This window comes from Stegastes partitus, unplaced genomic scaffold (assembly GCF_000690725.1).
Source record: "Stegastes partitus isolate 25-593 unplaced genomic scaffold, Stegastes_partitus-1.0.2 Scaffold27, whole genome shotgun sequence".
Lineage (NCBI taxonomy): Eukaryota > Metazoa > Chordata > Actinopteri > Pomacentridae > Stegastes > Stegastes partitus.
This window is the reverse complement of record NW_007577758.1, coordinates 1,337,311-1,353,436: the sequence shown is the minus strand read 5'-3', so window position 1 is coordinate 1,353,436 and position 16,126 is coordinate 1,337,311. Positions and strand designations below refer to the sequence as shown.

The 16,126-nt window shown below is 40.2% G+C and overlaps 1 protein-coding gene across 2 annotated transcripts in view; it reads left to right on the top strand.

Moving 5' to 3' along the window:
• rhpn2 (rhophilin, Rho GTPase binding protein 2) overlaps window positions 1-14,044 on the top strand; it is a 32,339-nt gene extending 18,295 nt beyond the window's left edge. Inside the window, exons 6-15 of one of the 2 annotated variants that reach the window (XM_008297940.1) lie at window positions 439-563; window positions 1,804-1,970; window positions 4,401-4,588; window positions 4,806-4,962; window positions 6,729-6,848; window positions 6,991-7,185; window positions 7,609-7,655; window positions 9,316-9,462; window positions 10,662-10,817; window positions 11,727-14,044. In XM_008297940.1, coding sequence (XP_008296162.1) covers window positions 439-563; window positions 1,804-1,970; window positions 4,401-4,588; window positions 4,806-4,962; window positions 6,729-6,848; window positions 6,991-7,185; window positions 7,609-7,655; window positions 9,316-9,462; window positions 10,662-10,817; window positions 11,727-11,990 — 1,566 coding nt within the window. In that variant the 3' untranslated portion in view covers window positions 11,991-14,044. Of the gene's footprint in view, window positions 1-438; window positions 564-1,803; window positions 1,971-4,400; window positions 4,589-4,805; window positions 4,963-6,728; window positions 6,849-6,990; window positions 7,186-7,608; window positions 7,686-9,315; window positions 9,463-10,661; window positions 10,818-11,726 lie in introns of both variants that reach the window. The other variant, XM_008297932.1, reaches the window with a different exon arrangement.
• Window positions 14,045-16,126: the final 2,082 nt, after the last annotated feature.

The following is a 16,126-nucleotide window of genomic DNA, read 5'->3' as shown; positions in this document are numbered from 1 at the left end:
GTTGGTTTCAGCTTTATTTGTCTTGAGTGTTGACATTTCTGCAACCACCCAAATACAGTTTAGGCAAAATGATTTATTTATTTATTTTTTTTTACAGTATGCAGTGCTCAAAACATTTTAAATTAAACCTGCAAAATGGCATTCAGTCTTTCCAGAAACAGTGTAACTCTGGATTGTCCAGGCAACAGGAGTGTTGCTGTGAGCAGAACAATAAAAAATCACAGCTGCTATATTAATTAATGCTATTAATATCTAAAAACTTAAGTACATAAAATTTAACCTATACGTACAGTAAAATGGCACTATTGCAATGAAACAAAAAAACTGCCAGGTGGGTGAACTGATCCTTTAAACATATTTGAACAACTGCAATGTGCATCCCCACTACATCTCTACTGCACATTGTAAACTGTAGATCTCTTTTCTTGGATGTTCTAGGCATGCAGAACGCCAAGTCGAAATGAGGCTGGGGTGGAGCTGCTTGCAAAATACTACAGTCATCTCCCACTGATCGAGAGCCGATTCTTCTCCCCAACCCACCAGACCGGGATCTTCTTCACTTGGTACACATCAATTATTTCTCATTAGCAACTGCAGTAATAATAATGAACTCTTTATGAAAACAATGGACTAAAGAAGTAACAAGTGTGTATGCCTTAACTTCATTACGTCCTTACAGAAAGACATCAGGTGATATTGGGTTGACAGGTAACAAGCAAAGCCATCATAAAGAAAGTGGCTAATGTAGCTGCTGTGAGCTCTTGTTCCAGGGATTTTCCAGAGTCTGTAACCCCCTCCTCCAAAACCATTAATCAGCTACTATATCTCTGCCAGAAAACTCACAGGCTCATGTCAGAGATTAATAAAAAAGACTAGTTTTGACAGCAGCTTTTTCCCTTCCTGCTGCATTTTTTTTACATGTTTTTCTAAGTGTAAGAGAAATTCTGTGTAGTGAGGAAAAGATGAGAATGGCATGACTTGGAATTTTTTGGATGTTTCACACTCAAGTGTAAACAAAGGGGTCACAGTGAAGTACACAGAAATCCGTCCATCCATCCATTATCTATACACCGCTTAATCCTCCCTAGGGTCGCGGGGGGGGGGGGGGGGGGGGGGGGGGGGTTGCTGGATCCTATCCCAGCTGACTTAGGGCGAAGGCAGGGGACACCCTGGACAGGTCAGCAGTCTATCACAGGGCTACACTTAGAGACAGACAACCATACACACTCAACATTCACACCTACGGACAATTTAGAATCACCAATTAATCTCAACATGTTTTTGGACCTTGTGGGAGAGTACACACAAATAATTTTCCAAAAGCGTCTTGGATGTTATTGTTATCAAATGAGTCTGTAATGCTGAAACTACTGAATCAAGTGGAGCAAACTGTCATTCACTCGAAATTTGGCAACATCCAGCAAAATGAAGAAAGTGTCTAAGAAGCATCCAAGTGACGACTGTGACTTCTAACTAACGTCGTAGTAAATGGACTTCATTCATGTAGCAGAGATGTAGATGAGTGGGAAGATGAGCTTAAAGGCTTAAACCTTCAGACACCGTTAGCTGTCAAGCAAAAACAATAAAGAGAAGAAAGCAGAAATGGGGTACTATGGTGTAGTATGCACTGATTTAAAGTTAACAAAAACTATGACAAAGATTCTTTTACTCTTTCTGTATCTACCTGCACAAGTTCTACTGCGCAAGTTTTTCTGTAAATATTGTGTTACTTTGTGTTTTTTTTTTTTTTTCTTACCTTCCTTATAATCATAAATAGCAATGACTCCTGCCTCTTTCCCTCAGGTATGACTCCTTCACAGGAGTGCCAGTATGCCAACAGAACCTGTCACTTGAGAAGGCCAGCATCCTTTTCAACATGGCCGCCCTCTACTCTCAGATTGGCACCCGAAGTGACCGACAGACAATATCAGGCCTGGAGGAGGCTATATCTTCCTTCCAGAAAGCTGCAGGTATACAGAGATTGGAGTGATAAACTGGTTCAGACAGTTCCTCTCCCACCAGCCTGCACTATTTCCAACATTTAAAGATGTCTTTATCGTAAAACCATAGACTGTATAAAAGATGGACGTAGCAACTGGCCCCGAAAAATGAAGCCAACCCGGAAGTGTCAAAAACCTGCAATAGCACTACGTCCGCGAGTCCTGGCTCCAAAAAGCCCTGGCTCCCATAGAAATGAATTGGAAAAGAAGTGATCACAGATCATGAAATACTGCATTCCTCAAGCTCAGGATTTTTTTTTTATTAGTTTTCATTGTCAAGTCCAGAGATCAGGTGGCCAATCTGAAAATAAATCAATACTGAATTTTTAAAAAATCATCAACATTTTGCAGGGTAAGGGGCGTGGCTGGCTTGATTGACAGTCGGCAGTGACCATACAGATGAAGCGAGCAGAAGGTGGTAAATGTGGGTGGGCGAGAGGGCCTGCCTCTCAATCCGTCTGACCAATCGCTGCTCCTATGGTTCCGCCCCCCTCCGACGATTTTTGCGTCACTGGCTCCAAAAAGATGTCAACCAGGAAGTAGCAAAACCCTGGCTTCATTTTCTCAGTGCAGAAACCAATGGGTGACGTCACGGAAGCTACGTCCATCTTTTATACAGTCTATGCTTAAAACCAGGTTTATGTGTGATCACATGTGATTCAGTAAATTAAAATAAAGTAAAAATGAGTAACTAAAATGTTCACATTAACAGAAACTGTCACCTATGATAAGTGCTTTGAACGGAGAGAGAAGGTACAAGAAAGACAAGAGAATGGATAATGAACAGCCATATCAACAATTTCCCTTAATAGTTTTGCTATTAAAATGTGTTATGTAAATAATAACTGTGACCCAAAGAGAGCCAAGGCACAGTGGCTTAGTCAAACTAAACATCTTCCTTTAAGCTTGCAGACATTCTGTAATGACACAAGTTTGAGAAAAAAATACTAATGCAAACACAGCCTTATTTTCGGAAAAGCCAGCCTCCACCCTCTGACTTCTGTTCCATGACGGAAAATGAATTCAGATGATGTTTCTGTGGCTTGTTGTCAAGTGGCCAAGCGCCAGAAAGCACCAATCATATAAACTGGCCTCCCAACCCTCAAAGGTTTCAAGAAGCTCAGACAAGTCTTGATAGAATTATGACTTGGCAATATGGGCAGCATTGCACTATAATTACAGCTCTGAACATGGCTTCAGTTATGTTGCTTTAATGGCTATAATTTAGGTTTGTATGAAGTAAAACAATTATACTGTTATACATTTATGGGGAACATTGTCACCATTCTGAAGAGCCAGTAGTTGGGAGGTAAAAAGCATTGATACTAGCAATAAAACTGCTGTCGGCCTATTTAGCCAGGAACCCAAAGATGTATAGATGGGAGGAGTCAGCTGGCAACTGTAAAATCTGAGATGGAGATGAGTGAGGCAGTGCTCTGTTATTAAGTTGTCTCCAACTCTCTGTTGCCAGGTTTTTAATCTAAAAAAATAAGTGGCAGGTGTTCTGAATCACAAAGCAGATGTGTTATTGCTCCTATTGAACATGAAAACTAAGTTAAGTAGGTTCATATCTTGGCTCAGTTTTAAAGACGCACACAGACATTGATCTCACACTTAGTTATAAGCCTTTCCCCTTACCGAGCACTGTAAAAGCAGCAACAGGTCATTACTGAGCTGTCTGTGTGAAGCCTTTTAGAACATCTGTATAAGAGAGTGTCAGTGATAAAGGTCAAAGTACCAGCGGAGTCACATCTACCACTTGTAAAACAGCAAAGTATCTCCCTCTTCCAAACTGGAGTTCGTCCCATGAAAATTCACTGTTGCCCAAACCACTAACTATTCTATCAAACTACTGGTAGCGCTGCTGCTGTCAGAGTAGCTTGTTGCATGTTAAGGAGCTACATTCATAGGTCTGGGCTCAACAGCATGCAGCAATACAATCTCCCTCATAACCTCTGCCCTTCCCATTGACCTCAACTCACATTGACATGTGACCAAAAACCAAACTGCAGTAGTTCTGTTTTTAAGTTATCATTATGCCTTCAGATGTAAATGACAGATTGTGCTTGGATTACATGGAAGTGGCCTTTGTTGTGTAGCTGACCCTGACTTAGGACTGGCAAAGAGAAAAGAGAATTTCTTCCTGCAGGCATCAAAATAGAATCACAAATAACATTCTTAGTGTGCAGAGTAGCAGTAATTCAATTATTTTTGTTCTCATGGAGCTAAATAGGATGCAGGTTATCCTAGGCTACATGTCTGTTGTTTATACTGATTTAAAAGTCTTTATTTCCATACCTTTGATTAGAGAAAATGAGTAACCTCTCAACTGAACTAAATAACAACTATGATACTTATTTCCTTGGTTTTGAGCTGTGCTGACCTCACTTTCCCTCTCAGGTATACTGAACCACCTTAAGGAGACTTTCACCCACACTCCCAGCTACGACATGAGTCCAGCCATGCTCAGTATGCTGATTCGAATGATGCTTGCTCAGGCTCAGGAGTGTCTGTTTGAGAAGACCGCTTTGCCTGGAATCCGAAACCAGTTCTACTCCCTGATGAAAATGGCCCAAGAGGCTGCAAAGGTAAATAGCAGCAAAGGCACACAGACACAGTCCTCACATCTTATAGATAAAGTACTTTTTCTTTTGCTGAAGACTGGGTAGGATATACTGTACTTAAAGTGAATGTAAACTGAGAATGTCACCACAGTCAAATGCCTCATTTTTTTTCTCTAGTGATTTTGTCCATATAGGTGCTTTTAATGACCTTGCAGTAACTCTTTCCTCATTTTCCTGCCAGGTCTCAGAAATCTACGACCAAGTCCATCAGTCCATGATCCAGACCCCAATCAAAGACAATGTCCCGTTGTTCTGGTCCACCATGTCACAAGTCAAAGCCAACCACTACCGCTCCATGGCACACTACTTTGTAGCCTCTGCACTGCTGGACCATCAGTGTAAGACAAACTGTTTATGGAAAAGTGATGTTTTTCACAGGGATTACAGATTTTATGGGCTGCAAGGTGGCTCGGTGGTTAGCACCGTCGCCTCACAGCTAGAAGATCCCTGGTTCATCCCGGTTAGGATGCCTGGGATCTTTCTGTGTGGAGTTTGCATGTTCTCCCTGTGCAGCGTGGGTTCTCTCCGGGTTCTCCAGCTTTCTCCCACAGTCCACACATTCCAGATTGAAGCTACATTGCACAACCTGTTATCAGAACAGGACTCTGGTATAGTGCATTGTAATGTGCTGACAGCTGTCACCCACTGCCATTAATTCTATTTAGATGTCATCAATCAAATATTGTCCCACTTCTCTTTTGACAAAGACAGTGCACTATGACTGTGCTTCGGACAACTGTATGTTCTATAGACAACCTTCTCCTGCACCTGAACAGTTACTGTAAGTTATAATGTATTTGGTCTGTGGTATTATCCTGGCTGTTGCCTGTTGAGGTGTAAATCACTTCTAGGATGAGTTTTGCAGGACTTAAGCTGCCTAATTTTGAACACCCTACAATACCTGAACCTTCCACAAAAGTGCTGTGTGGGCCACTAGGTTGGTCATGTCAGATGACTGGACTGAACCACAGCCTGCCCCAAGGCTGTTACATAAGAGCTATTTAGGGATCCACTCTTTCTTACAAACCCCGTGGTAAAGAGAGGCTGTGTTTCCTGGAACTGTGATGGACAGATTGTTAAAAGACAGCATAAGAATTTAAGGCAGGAAGAAAAGGTGGTTAGAGTCAGTAAAACTGTACTGAAGATGGCTGGAAGATTACAGTTATGCAGCCTTCTAATACTGTCCACATAATCAATTGGCAAAGGGAGCAAGCGAGGGAGCCAACAACTGAGAGAGAGGAAGGGAACTTTGTTTTGTGAGTGAACAAAAACTATGTTGGTAGTAATGTGGCTGCTAGTGATGTATTCACGATGACTTGTTAGTAATTCTGATATCTTTTAGACATCAGGATTAATCATTTATTTAAAAAAAGGAATTATAGTTTCTTTTCCTATCTGTTTATACTGAGTGTATAAAGCAACTTTCTACTGCCATACACTGTTACCTTTTACCTTTTATATTTCATGTACAGTTGTACATTTAAAGATACTAACTTGAACACAAAATTAACTGAGGTATATCAAATACATTAAGCTGCACAGTGAATGGAAATAGTTCTGTGAATGGGACAGGACAGAATGGAGGGACAACAGAGCAAAGCAGCTTTGAATGTGGCAGCTCATTAACAGATTCCTGCGTGAATGAGGAGAATAGAGCAATTAAGCACAGAACTGTAGAGAGAGGACTTAACCTAGAAACAGGACTGAACGAAGATTGCTGTAGTAAACAGATTAACTACAAACACTGTCGAATTCAGGCTTTATACTGTCTCTGTGATACTTAATATAAACACGTGAAAAGTTTTGATGCTTTAAATTTACCTTTTAAAATCTATTAAACCAGGAGATGAAGAAAAGGAGAAGCGCTTACAAGAACAAATTGAGTTTTAGGAGGGTTTCCATTTTGATAGGCCTAATTAGTCAGGACATAACCATCAAATTTTGTGTAGATTATTCTCTCTTATGGTCCATGCTGATGTGGAATCTTGAACTGACAAATACAGTAATGTTGCATTTGCATATTTTTCTGTGGACACTGGCTTATCTCTATATTGTATAAAAACATTTACTCAGTCACTGATTTTTCATTTCACTGTGTGTTCAGTGAGTCCCAGTGACGATGAGGACCAGCAGGAGAAGACCTTGTCACAGGTGTATGACCGGCTCCCTGAAGGACGCTCTCCTCTGGACATCCTGAAGAAGAAAGATGAACGTGAACGCATTGGTAAGAGTGAGCACAGAGCCAGAGCACTGCATAGGGCAAAACAAGAGAACAGGACACAGAGTGCCATGACACCAGACACAACTCTCTTTATTCATCTTGGCGACCCTCCTCTCCTAATTATTCTGTGACTGCTTCTCTCCAGGTAAAGCTCACATTCGTCGGGCCATCTTGGGTCACGAGGAGGCTCTGAGGATTTATAGTTTGTGCCACAACTTGACCGAGCTGGAGGTTCTGCAGGACATTTTAAAAGCCAGTCACCAGCGCTCGCTCAACAAATTCAGTGAACATGAAAATGAGGAAGAGTTCACTGACTACATGGAGGCCCCAGACATCATCTGTGAGTCTAAAGACAACCTACGATCAATGAAAATATCCTCTCTGAAAAAATATGAGAAGCAAAGACAGGATTTGAACACTTTTAAAGTTTATTGGCTTTTCCATTAAATGTGACTGAGGTGAGAGCTATTCTTCCTCCAGTTGACATAGAAACTGACCGGTCTCCTTAGTGTCACCACAACAAACACTTTATAAATTACACTATTGCCTAAGACCAATATGTTGATGTGGGAGGTTTGTCTCTCAGGAAACCGTTCACAAAAGGCTGCTGTGTTGTGTACCACACCTGCTGCACTTAACTATGATAAGTGATGGATGATGCAATGTTTACGCTGCTTGCCTCTCTGCAGGCCACAGTTGAAATGTGGTTGTGACAGTAAACTTGTTGAATGACAGCTTTGTTTTTCTTGCTTTCTTACCATAGCTAAAACAGAGCACAAAGCAGAGATGGAAGTTCCTGCAACTACAAAGGTGAAAGTGATCGACTTTTTCCAGAGGCTGGTATGTGGGCTACTAATATTCTTCCACTCACTATTTTTTTATTCATGGTGGTTGGCATATTCATTAAGTGACATGAAATGGCCCTGGATTTGTGTTTTAGGCATTGCAATTGTACTCTTTATTTTTTGAACACCCAGGGTATATTTTATGTTATTTCTGAAGATAACCAACCATGGCTGAGGCTCCCGAAAGCTTTGGTATATTTGACCACCAGCATATTCAAAGTCTTCTCTTGTTCCAAAGCTTCCTGGACTTTCATCCAAAGCAGCAAATGCAAAACTAACACTAACCATGGACAGCGGTACTCTGGCTTCACCTCTACTCTGAGGCAGATGAAAAGAATGGGAAAATTACAAATTAATATATATTATACATTATATAGTTCAATTTTACGTTATATAATTTAAGGGGAAAAAAAACTCTACCAAAATCTTTGTTGAATGTTTGAATTTACCTGGAGGTTTATGGTCGACTTTTGAAGCATAAAGTTTATTCCCTCGATAGTAACTATTTAGTTAGTTTGATTCATTTTGGGATCTTTCATACTGAATGCATGAAGTGATGTTACTGTACTGTTAATTTTATTGTGGTGGTGGGTGGAAAGGAAGACCAGCAGAGACATTCAAACAGGCATCAGTTTCGAGACCAAAGCTCTTAAAAGCAAATAATTCCCAAGGAAGTCAAGGGACAGAGCTGATGTTTCCAGGCAGCAGTTGTAAATGATCACTGAGAATAAAGACCTCTGTGGTTCTTGTTTTAATTTCTATTAGACAAACATCAAACATTCACAGTTCTGGCTGCAAAAGTAAGTGAACAGTTGGACTTAATAACTGTATCGGACATGCACAATGTTCAGGAGGGATTCTGAACCATGCGTCCATGCAGAATTGATTTAGTTCAGCAATGCTTTTAGGATGTCTGGCTCTCTTGAGTTCATCCTACAGCATCTCTGTTGGGTTGAGGTCTGACCTCTGACTGGGCCACTACAAAAGACATATTTTGAAGTCATTCTCAAGTAGATCTATTTAGGCTTTAGTGTCATCTTCCTGCATCCCCCAGATTGTATAGAGTTTTGATGGCAGATGGCTACCCCTACTTGATTAAGATCAGACCAGATTTTAGAACATATTTATGCATAAATGTGGATAATTTTGGGGGATTCACATTTTCCTGCTATAATTTATCTACAGCCCAGCATTCATGAGAATATGAGTAATGTTAAGAATGTTTTTCATGTGAATTGGTTTGTTTGTAGAGCACACGAAGGCTTGTTTGACTTTAAGGGGAATGTAACCGGCCTGTTAAAATAATTTCAGAAACCTGGCCACCCAGAAGGTCTGGTGTGAGAAAGAGAGGTCATTTAAATATGATTCATGGTCACCTTTCATGTACTACCTCTGTATTGGGGTGATAATATCCATGAATGTATCTCTGAGGACAATGCTTGTCTTGAGGTTACTGAGGTTACTAATAACATATGTGAGCAAGGCTGCCAGAAGGGACCATCGTAGTTAATTTTCAGGTTTCCCTCAGGCATTCAACAAATTCAGACTCAACAGGATATTATCCTTTCGAGTCCAGAAAACCTGTAGCTATTTTAACCCTGGCTTCCCCACACTATGTCCACCAGGGCCCGCTGTCAGTGTTCTCAGCCAAGCAGCGGTGGACAGCCCCACGGACAATACAGCTTCGCCCTCAAGACAGAGACCTGGGTTTCACCCTGAAAGGAGAGTCACCAGTCCAGGTGGTTTCATTGGACCCCCTCTGTCCAGCTGCTGTGAGTTCAACTATGTTCCTCACCATTAACTGAACAAGTGAAGGTTAATTTTCTATATCACCACCAAGCTCTGGTTTCAATTAATGTAAGTATGGTACTATCTAGCAATCAGACTGCAGAGATAGGAAATGATCTCAATATAGGTAATCAGTCACACTTGACAGTAAGCGTAAACTAGATTTTTTAAAATTTTTTTATCATAGATCTGGAATGCAATTTGTAGTTACTAGAACAAATCAGGCAAAGCCTTTTGTACAGTTGTGCCTTTTTGTAAACTAGGCTAAACTGATAAAATATTATTCGTATTTTAATTAACTGGTGCACCTCCACATGCATCTGCAATTTTACACCCAGAGCAGAGAAGGGATTGTTGTCATACCAGATGCATAGGTTGGTCATTGTTTACTCCCTGTAAAAGAATTCGCTGGCAAGGAGTGGCTTTATCTACAGTGGGAAAACTAACAGCTTGAAATTTTAGGCGTGCTTGCATAAAGAACATTGAATAAGTTCACATTACAAAGTCTTATCTCCTCTGTTAACCTTTGATTAAATAAAGTGATTCTCAGAAACCCAAACAGGTTTCAGCCTCAGAGGCTCTTCCCAACTCCTCCTCCTCCTCCTCCTCCTCCTCCTCCTCCTCCTCAGCCACTTTGGCTTCTAATTTAATTGAGAATCAGAAAGTATTTACCCTCTACAATCCTTTGCAGTCTGACAGCTCATTAGGAGGTGCTTACAAAGAGCAGACTGTTATTAGGCCCTGCAGGCTATGCAGAGAAACAGATTAGAATTGCATAAGCCTAACTAGGCCAAACTCTTTAGAACTTTTAATACTGCTTTCAACAGGATTTTTATTTAGAACTAACTGATTCTCCAGAGTTGCTGACCTGCCTGGGGCGAACACGGATCAAGTTATCAGACAGAAATAGCTGAAATCATGTCGATCAGACAGATTTCCCAGAGAAATAATGTGCTCTGGTGCACTCTGCCATGTGTTTTGTCTGCTGTAAAAAAAGCTTTGTTTGGGACTAACCTCAATGTTTTCTCTGAAGATCCTTGCAGCCTCTAGGGTGTTGAAGGAAATTAGGTGAACATGACCTGGTTGCTGTTCAAATAAAACACTCTATAAATATTTGCCTCATCTGCAGCAGTATCAGGATGCCTTGCTCTCTGACTCCTGTTCTTTCCCATGTCTTTTCCAGGCTGATGGGCTAAAAGAGGGGGATTACATTGTCACTGTGGGTGACACAGAATGCAAATGGATGGGTGTGAGTGAGGTGATGCGACTTCTTAAGGATGTGGACGAGGAGGGAATTGAGATCCAGGTGGTCAGCATGATGGACACCAACCCTCCAATGGTATACCATGTCACATTTCTGTCCATTGTATTTAGAGAAAGGATATCTGTAAGCTTTGTTTGATTGACAAATGGTGACTGCAAATTTGGCCTTTGTATCAGATGACTGAACAGCACTGTTAGAGTTTCAGATTTCTCTTAGAGGTAGTGTTTCCTATCAATGTTTCATTTCCTGTGAGAAACAGGCTCTTGGACATGACCTACATGCTGTGTTTTATATTTAGACTGTGAGTGAAGTGCTTCATTAGCCAGTTCAGACAAAGAGCTAAAACCATCCTTATTGTGACATGAATGTGTTGGAAAGAATAAGCAATGAAAAAGCTGTGGATCCGCTGTAAATACCAAATCAGATATTTGCTTTATGAGAGATTACGTAGCATGTTACTCAATTCTACAGCTCAAGAAGCAGGTGGGGACGACCGGAATATATTGTATATTATGTGGTCCAGCTCCGGCATATTTTATAACGGGCACAACTGCTTCACAATAGTCTGCTGTGATTTTGGATATTTAGGGTTTGATGAATGTGTTTCTTTCAAGGCCAATAATGATTATTAGTCATGAAGAAGAATTACAACCAATATTTGGAATCAGTATACATACAACATTTAGAAAGGACTTACTTTGGAGTTTTTGTGTCAAAATTCAGAATAACACAAACGTCAATACAAAACACCTTTAAAATGCTTTTACTTTGTTTCATTTATGTTTAATAAAAAGAACTTTTCAACCTTTATCCTTCAATGTTGAAAGGCTGTCACTTGTGACATGTAAGCATTCAGGTATTGCCGTAGGTGAGACATTGCTTGAGACAACAGATGAAGAGAGGCGGGTACAACGCAGAAAGCAACTCTGATAAAAGAAGCACTGCCTGCGTCCACTAAATGCCATTATCTTTGTCTCTTACCAGCCTACAAAGAGTGCGACCTTCTGTGGAAACCTACCGAAGACCTACTCCATGATTTGTCTGGCCTATGATGATGATGACAAGAATCCCAAGTCCCGCAAAGTAACCAAGAAGTCATCCTTCCTCAGCTGGGGTCTGAAGAACAAGTTGAAGAGCGCCAGCACCCTCAGCCTCCCCACAGCAGACCACTCTGGCACTCTACCATGGAACAAACCCTGTCCCACCTTCCCCAGCTCCAGCTCCTACAACGACAGCGCGCTCTATTGAGCTCACTGCTGGCCTTTTACTGTGTCCAAATGTCATGCAGTACCCATAATAAGCCTAACACGGTTATATACAGTACTGTGCTGTCCCCATACTGAACCTGCTATGGTACGGTGTCAGTGCCCTTTGGTGTTTCCACTGGAATATTGAGCAGTAGTGTGTGCAGCTTGTAGGGCACCTCTGTGTTGGTAACATTACTGCCAGCTACTTTGGAAAGTGGCTCTCCCAAATACTGTGTATGGGTGTTTATGTCAGTACATGGGTACCTTCCCAGCATAGTTCTCTATTTGAAGGAAGCTGTACTGTACATCAAACATAATGGAAAATCCTTCAGTACCATGCCAGTATGTGTACAGCACAGTACAGCTGCACTGTGGGAAAACATACCAGTTATTATTCCTCTCTCTCTCTCTATACATATATACATTTGCACACAGCACTGAGACAGGCTCCTAAGTTAAACATCTCGTCATCTCAGTATTTTTTCTAGAAGAAACGCTCCACACCAACTGAAGGAAGAAAACAAAATTGCACAAACACACCCAGCACCAGTTTCTACTTAACTGCAAAGCACTGATTATTTTGTGCAGTCCCTTCTTTGCTCCATTGTGTACTGACGTAGCTGTGCACAGGGCTGTTATCTTCTATGTGCATCCTGAATACATACTGTCATACTGTATATGTGAAGGATTCTGTCATTGCCACAATATTTGTTACTCTCAGTGGACACTGATCAGTTTTGAGGTTCAAAATGCATACATTTTCTAAACAGACATGTTGAGTTAATAAATCTTGTTGCTGTATGTTAAACAGTGATTGAGGGAAAACAAATTTGGCAGTGGAGTTGTTTTTCATGTCTGGGGATAAATGATGAATGCAATGTTCTATAAGCTGCTAAAAAAAAAAAATTGTGTGTGTGTATGTGTGTGTGTGTATATATATATATATATACACACACACACACACACACACACCTTGTTAAGGTAATACTGTTATTTTGTGTTTATGAGAGAGCCTTTGAGGATATTGTCTCTGTTTAGTGCCATGTCTGGGACACAGTGTAAATGGAAATATTGGTATTTTAGGTTTACTTAATGTCCCAGCTATGCCGCAAACCAATATGCCTGCATGTCCCAGAATGTACCAGTTACCATTTTGATTTATCTTACCTACTTCTGGCCCATCTGTCCATTTGTAAAAGGAGCATGAGCTGTGTGTCTGTTATTGTGAATCTTAATGTAGTTAAAGGCTATTTTGTCTCTACAAGGGAAGAATATGGGCAGACTGATGACATGTCTACATTGTACTTGGACAGCCCGTCACCCAACAGTGACTTTGATCAAAGCCCACTGTCAGGTTTCTACTTTTTGTCTCTAGCTGTCTTAATACTAGCCACACCTTACATTTTACTGACACTTTGCAGTGTTGGACTATCTCTTTATCTACAAAGTAGATTCTCATACACATTTGATAATCAAATTATTTATGTAATAAAAAAATACAAAAATATATATATTTACCTGTAAGTTGTAGCTTTTAGAACAAGTTGGTCAAGTTGTGAGTTTTTGCACGCTGGATTTCTTGGTTGGTTTCTTGAAGGAATGAATTTTACTAGCCTTGTTTAATCTTTTGGTGGACATATATTCTGCTATATTTTCTATGTAAAGATATTTTAAATTGGATTTTTTTTTAAACAGCAACACTGAGAAGACTCTGTTTACCGAATATAGTGCCATTTATGCTATGTCATGAAGGAAAATGTCAAGTTATGTGTATAGCAAGACTGTGCAGTGAATGCTTCATATTGTGCTAACTAAATGTAGGCATATATACTTAAACAGAGGATATTAACTGAACACATCTTTGTGTGTACATGAACAGTGCCTAGTGATCCTAAATGCCTTGTTGTGTATGTAGAGGATTGTGGTACCTGTTCTTCTCAAGCTTTTAGGTTGCCATTGCTCCTTTCTCTGTAATTTTTGTTGCATAGCTGCTTTGTTGATAAGTCTTTGTGTCAATGTGTAAACTTAAATATCAATAAAGGAGTATAAAAACAATGGGGCAAGACACCTTTCCTGAATTTGTAGGGAAAAAAAAGGTTTGTGGTTTCAAGTGTTTCTTTGGTTCAAGCTACCCAACAGGTTGGGAATGTGTGGAATGAAGTTTTACCACAGCCCTCAGTGAGCCAACACACACACCAAGTCAACACTCATATCTTTAACTATTGTAAGCCTGGCATGGAATCACATGACATCCTAATCCATCATCACAGAAACTGAAAAGAAACACCATGTGATTAAAGGCTACCCTTTCTGCATTCTGGCCATTTATAGTCTGTGTGCATCATTGTATGTGTGTTTTGTATTCCTGATGGATGTTACATGTGGGAGGGCCTTGTGACTGCATGAAAGAGTTAACGTGACTCTCATGGTGTTGAACTTTGAAAAGTAGCCCTCCCAAGGTCAAATTCTTTTTCAGTACTGAGATTTACAGTATATGAGTGAGCACACCCCTGTGCAATATCACTTAACTTTTGGACGACAGAATCAAATCAAATTTGTTACATGCATGGCTGTACATGGTATAATGTGTAGTGAAAGGTGTTGTGTACCTGGTCCGGCTTGTACACACAAAACGAGGTAACGTTGCTGAAAACCAAGAGCCTGCATAGGTTTATTTACAACGGGGTGTAATAATTTACATTTTTTATGATGTGGCTACAGAATGGGATTTAAAATATAAAGTGAATCCTCCTCAGTGTGGAGGACACCATATTTCTGCATTATTTTTTTCAGCTGATCTTTTTCTTTCAAATATTCCAAAAGTATTCTGTTGGGCATGGCAAGTCAGACAACATATTTTGCATGTATTGCTCTCATGCAGCTTCATATCCACATGTAGTTAGGTTGACTGGAAATTACGGGTGTACATTGTTGTGTTTCAGCAATGACAGGTTTTCTAACTTGTTTGTCAGTGATCACAACACTTGTTTTGTGTGTGTGTGTGTGTGTGTGTGTGTGTGTGTGTGTGTGTGTTTATTTTGTTTTTTCATTTTCTTACAATCACCCTGCATAGAGCAGGTGGATATAGAATGTTACATGGAGGAAGGGCTGTCACAAAAACAAATATGTGCTTTGAATAAATAAAGAAAGAGTAAACAAACGAATTTGTTTCCAGCAGTTCAGTATTCTGGTAAAACTACCCGACACAAAAACAGCTTTTATCCCACTGCCATGACTGTACTGAACAGCTGACCCATTCTTCGCCATAACACTGCAGACTACTTACATTTTTTTTTGCACTTCCATTTTTTGCACCACTGTACATATATTTTTTTCTGCTAGATGTGTATATTCTTTTATATATTTATCTCATCTTATTTTATTTATTTATTTATTTTATTTTATTTTCATTCTTATTTTTTTTTTCCATAGTTATTTTACTTTATTGTTATTCTTTTTCTCGCTAATTCCAACACCACCATCAACAGCCGGAAACAAATTCCATGTATGTTGTGTACATCATATATATATTAGAGATTCGCCGATCAGATTCTGGATATCAAGCTGATCTCAAGCTGGGAAGACATTACATTATCAGAATTTGTGCCTTTGAGGATCTACTGCGTTTCACGGACCGAATTATTTTACGGGATTATGTTCACTGGTTCTGTCTGGACAGAACGAGACCAAGCTGGTGAGGAATGAGCGATGTTTGAGCTGCAGAGAGCCTTCGAAAGTAAGAAAACTCGGATTTTAACATTTTGCTTTTCTGTACAAAAAGCTCTTTGTGTCAACGCTGTGGTTGCTGCAGGTCAAAAAGGTTTATATCATCGGAAAGAGGAGACTCTGAGCTTTCATTTGATGTGTATATTGTTGGGAAACTTGATTGTGGAGCGAGCACATATGGCTGTAATGTGTTTGGAAAGTGGTCACGTCCCGCCGGCGGGCCGTGGGGGCGGCAAGGGGTTAAAAATACTCTTCTTAAATTTTTTATTTTTTTTAAAAATTGGAAGTATATTTTGAGGGAAATCAGGCTTTAAAACTAAGCCACGCACTCGCACTAGAAGCCGTGCACTTATACGGCCATAGAAACGAGAACAGCCCTCTGCATGCAACTCTCTACCAGCAGCCCTGTGC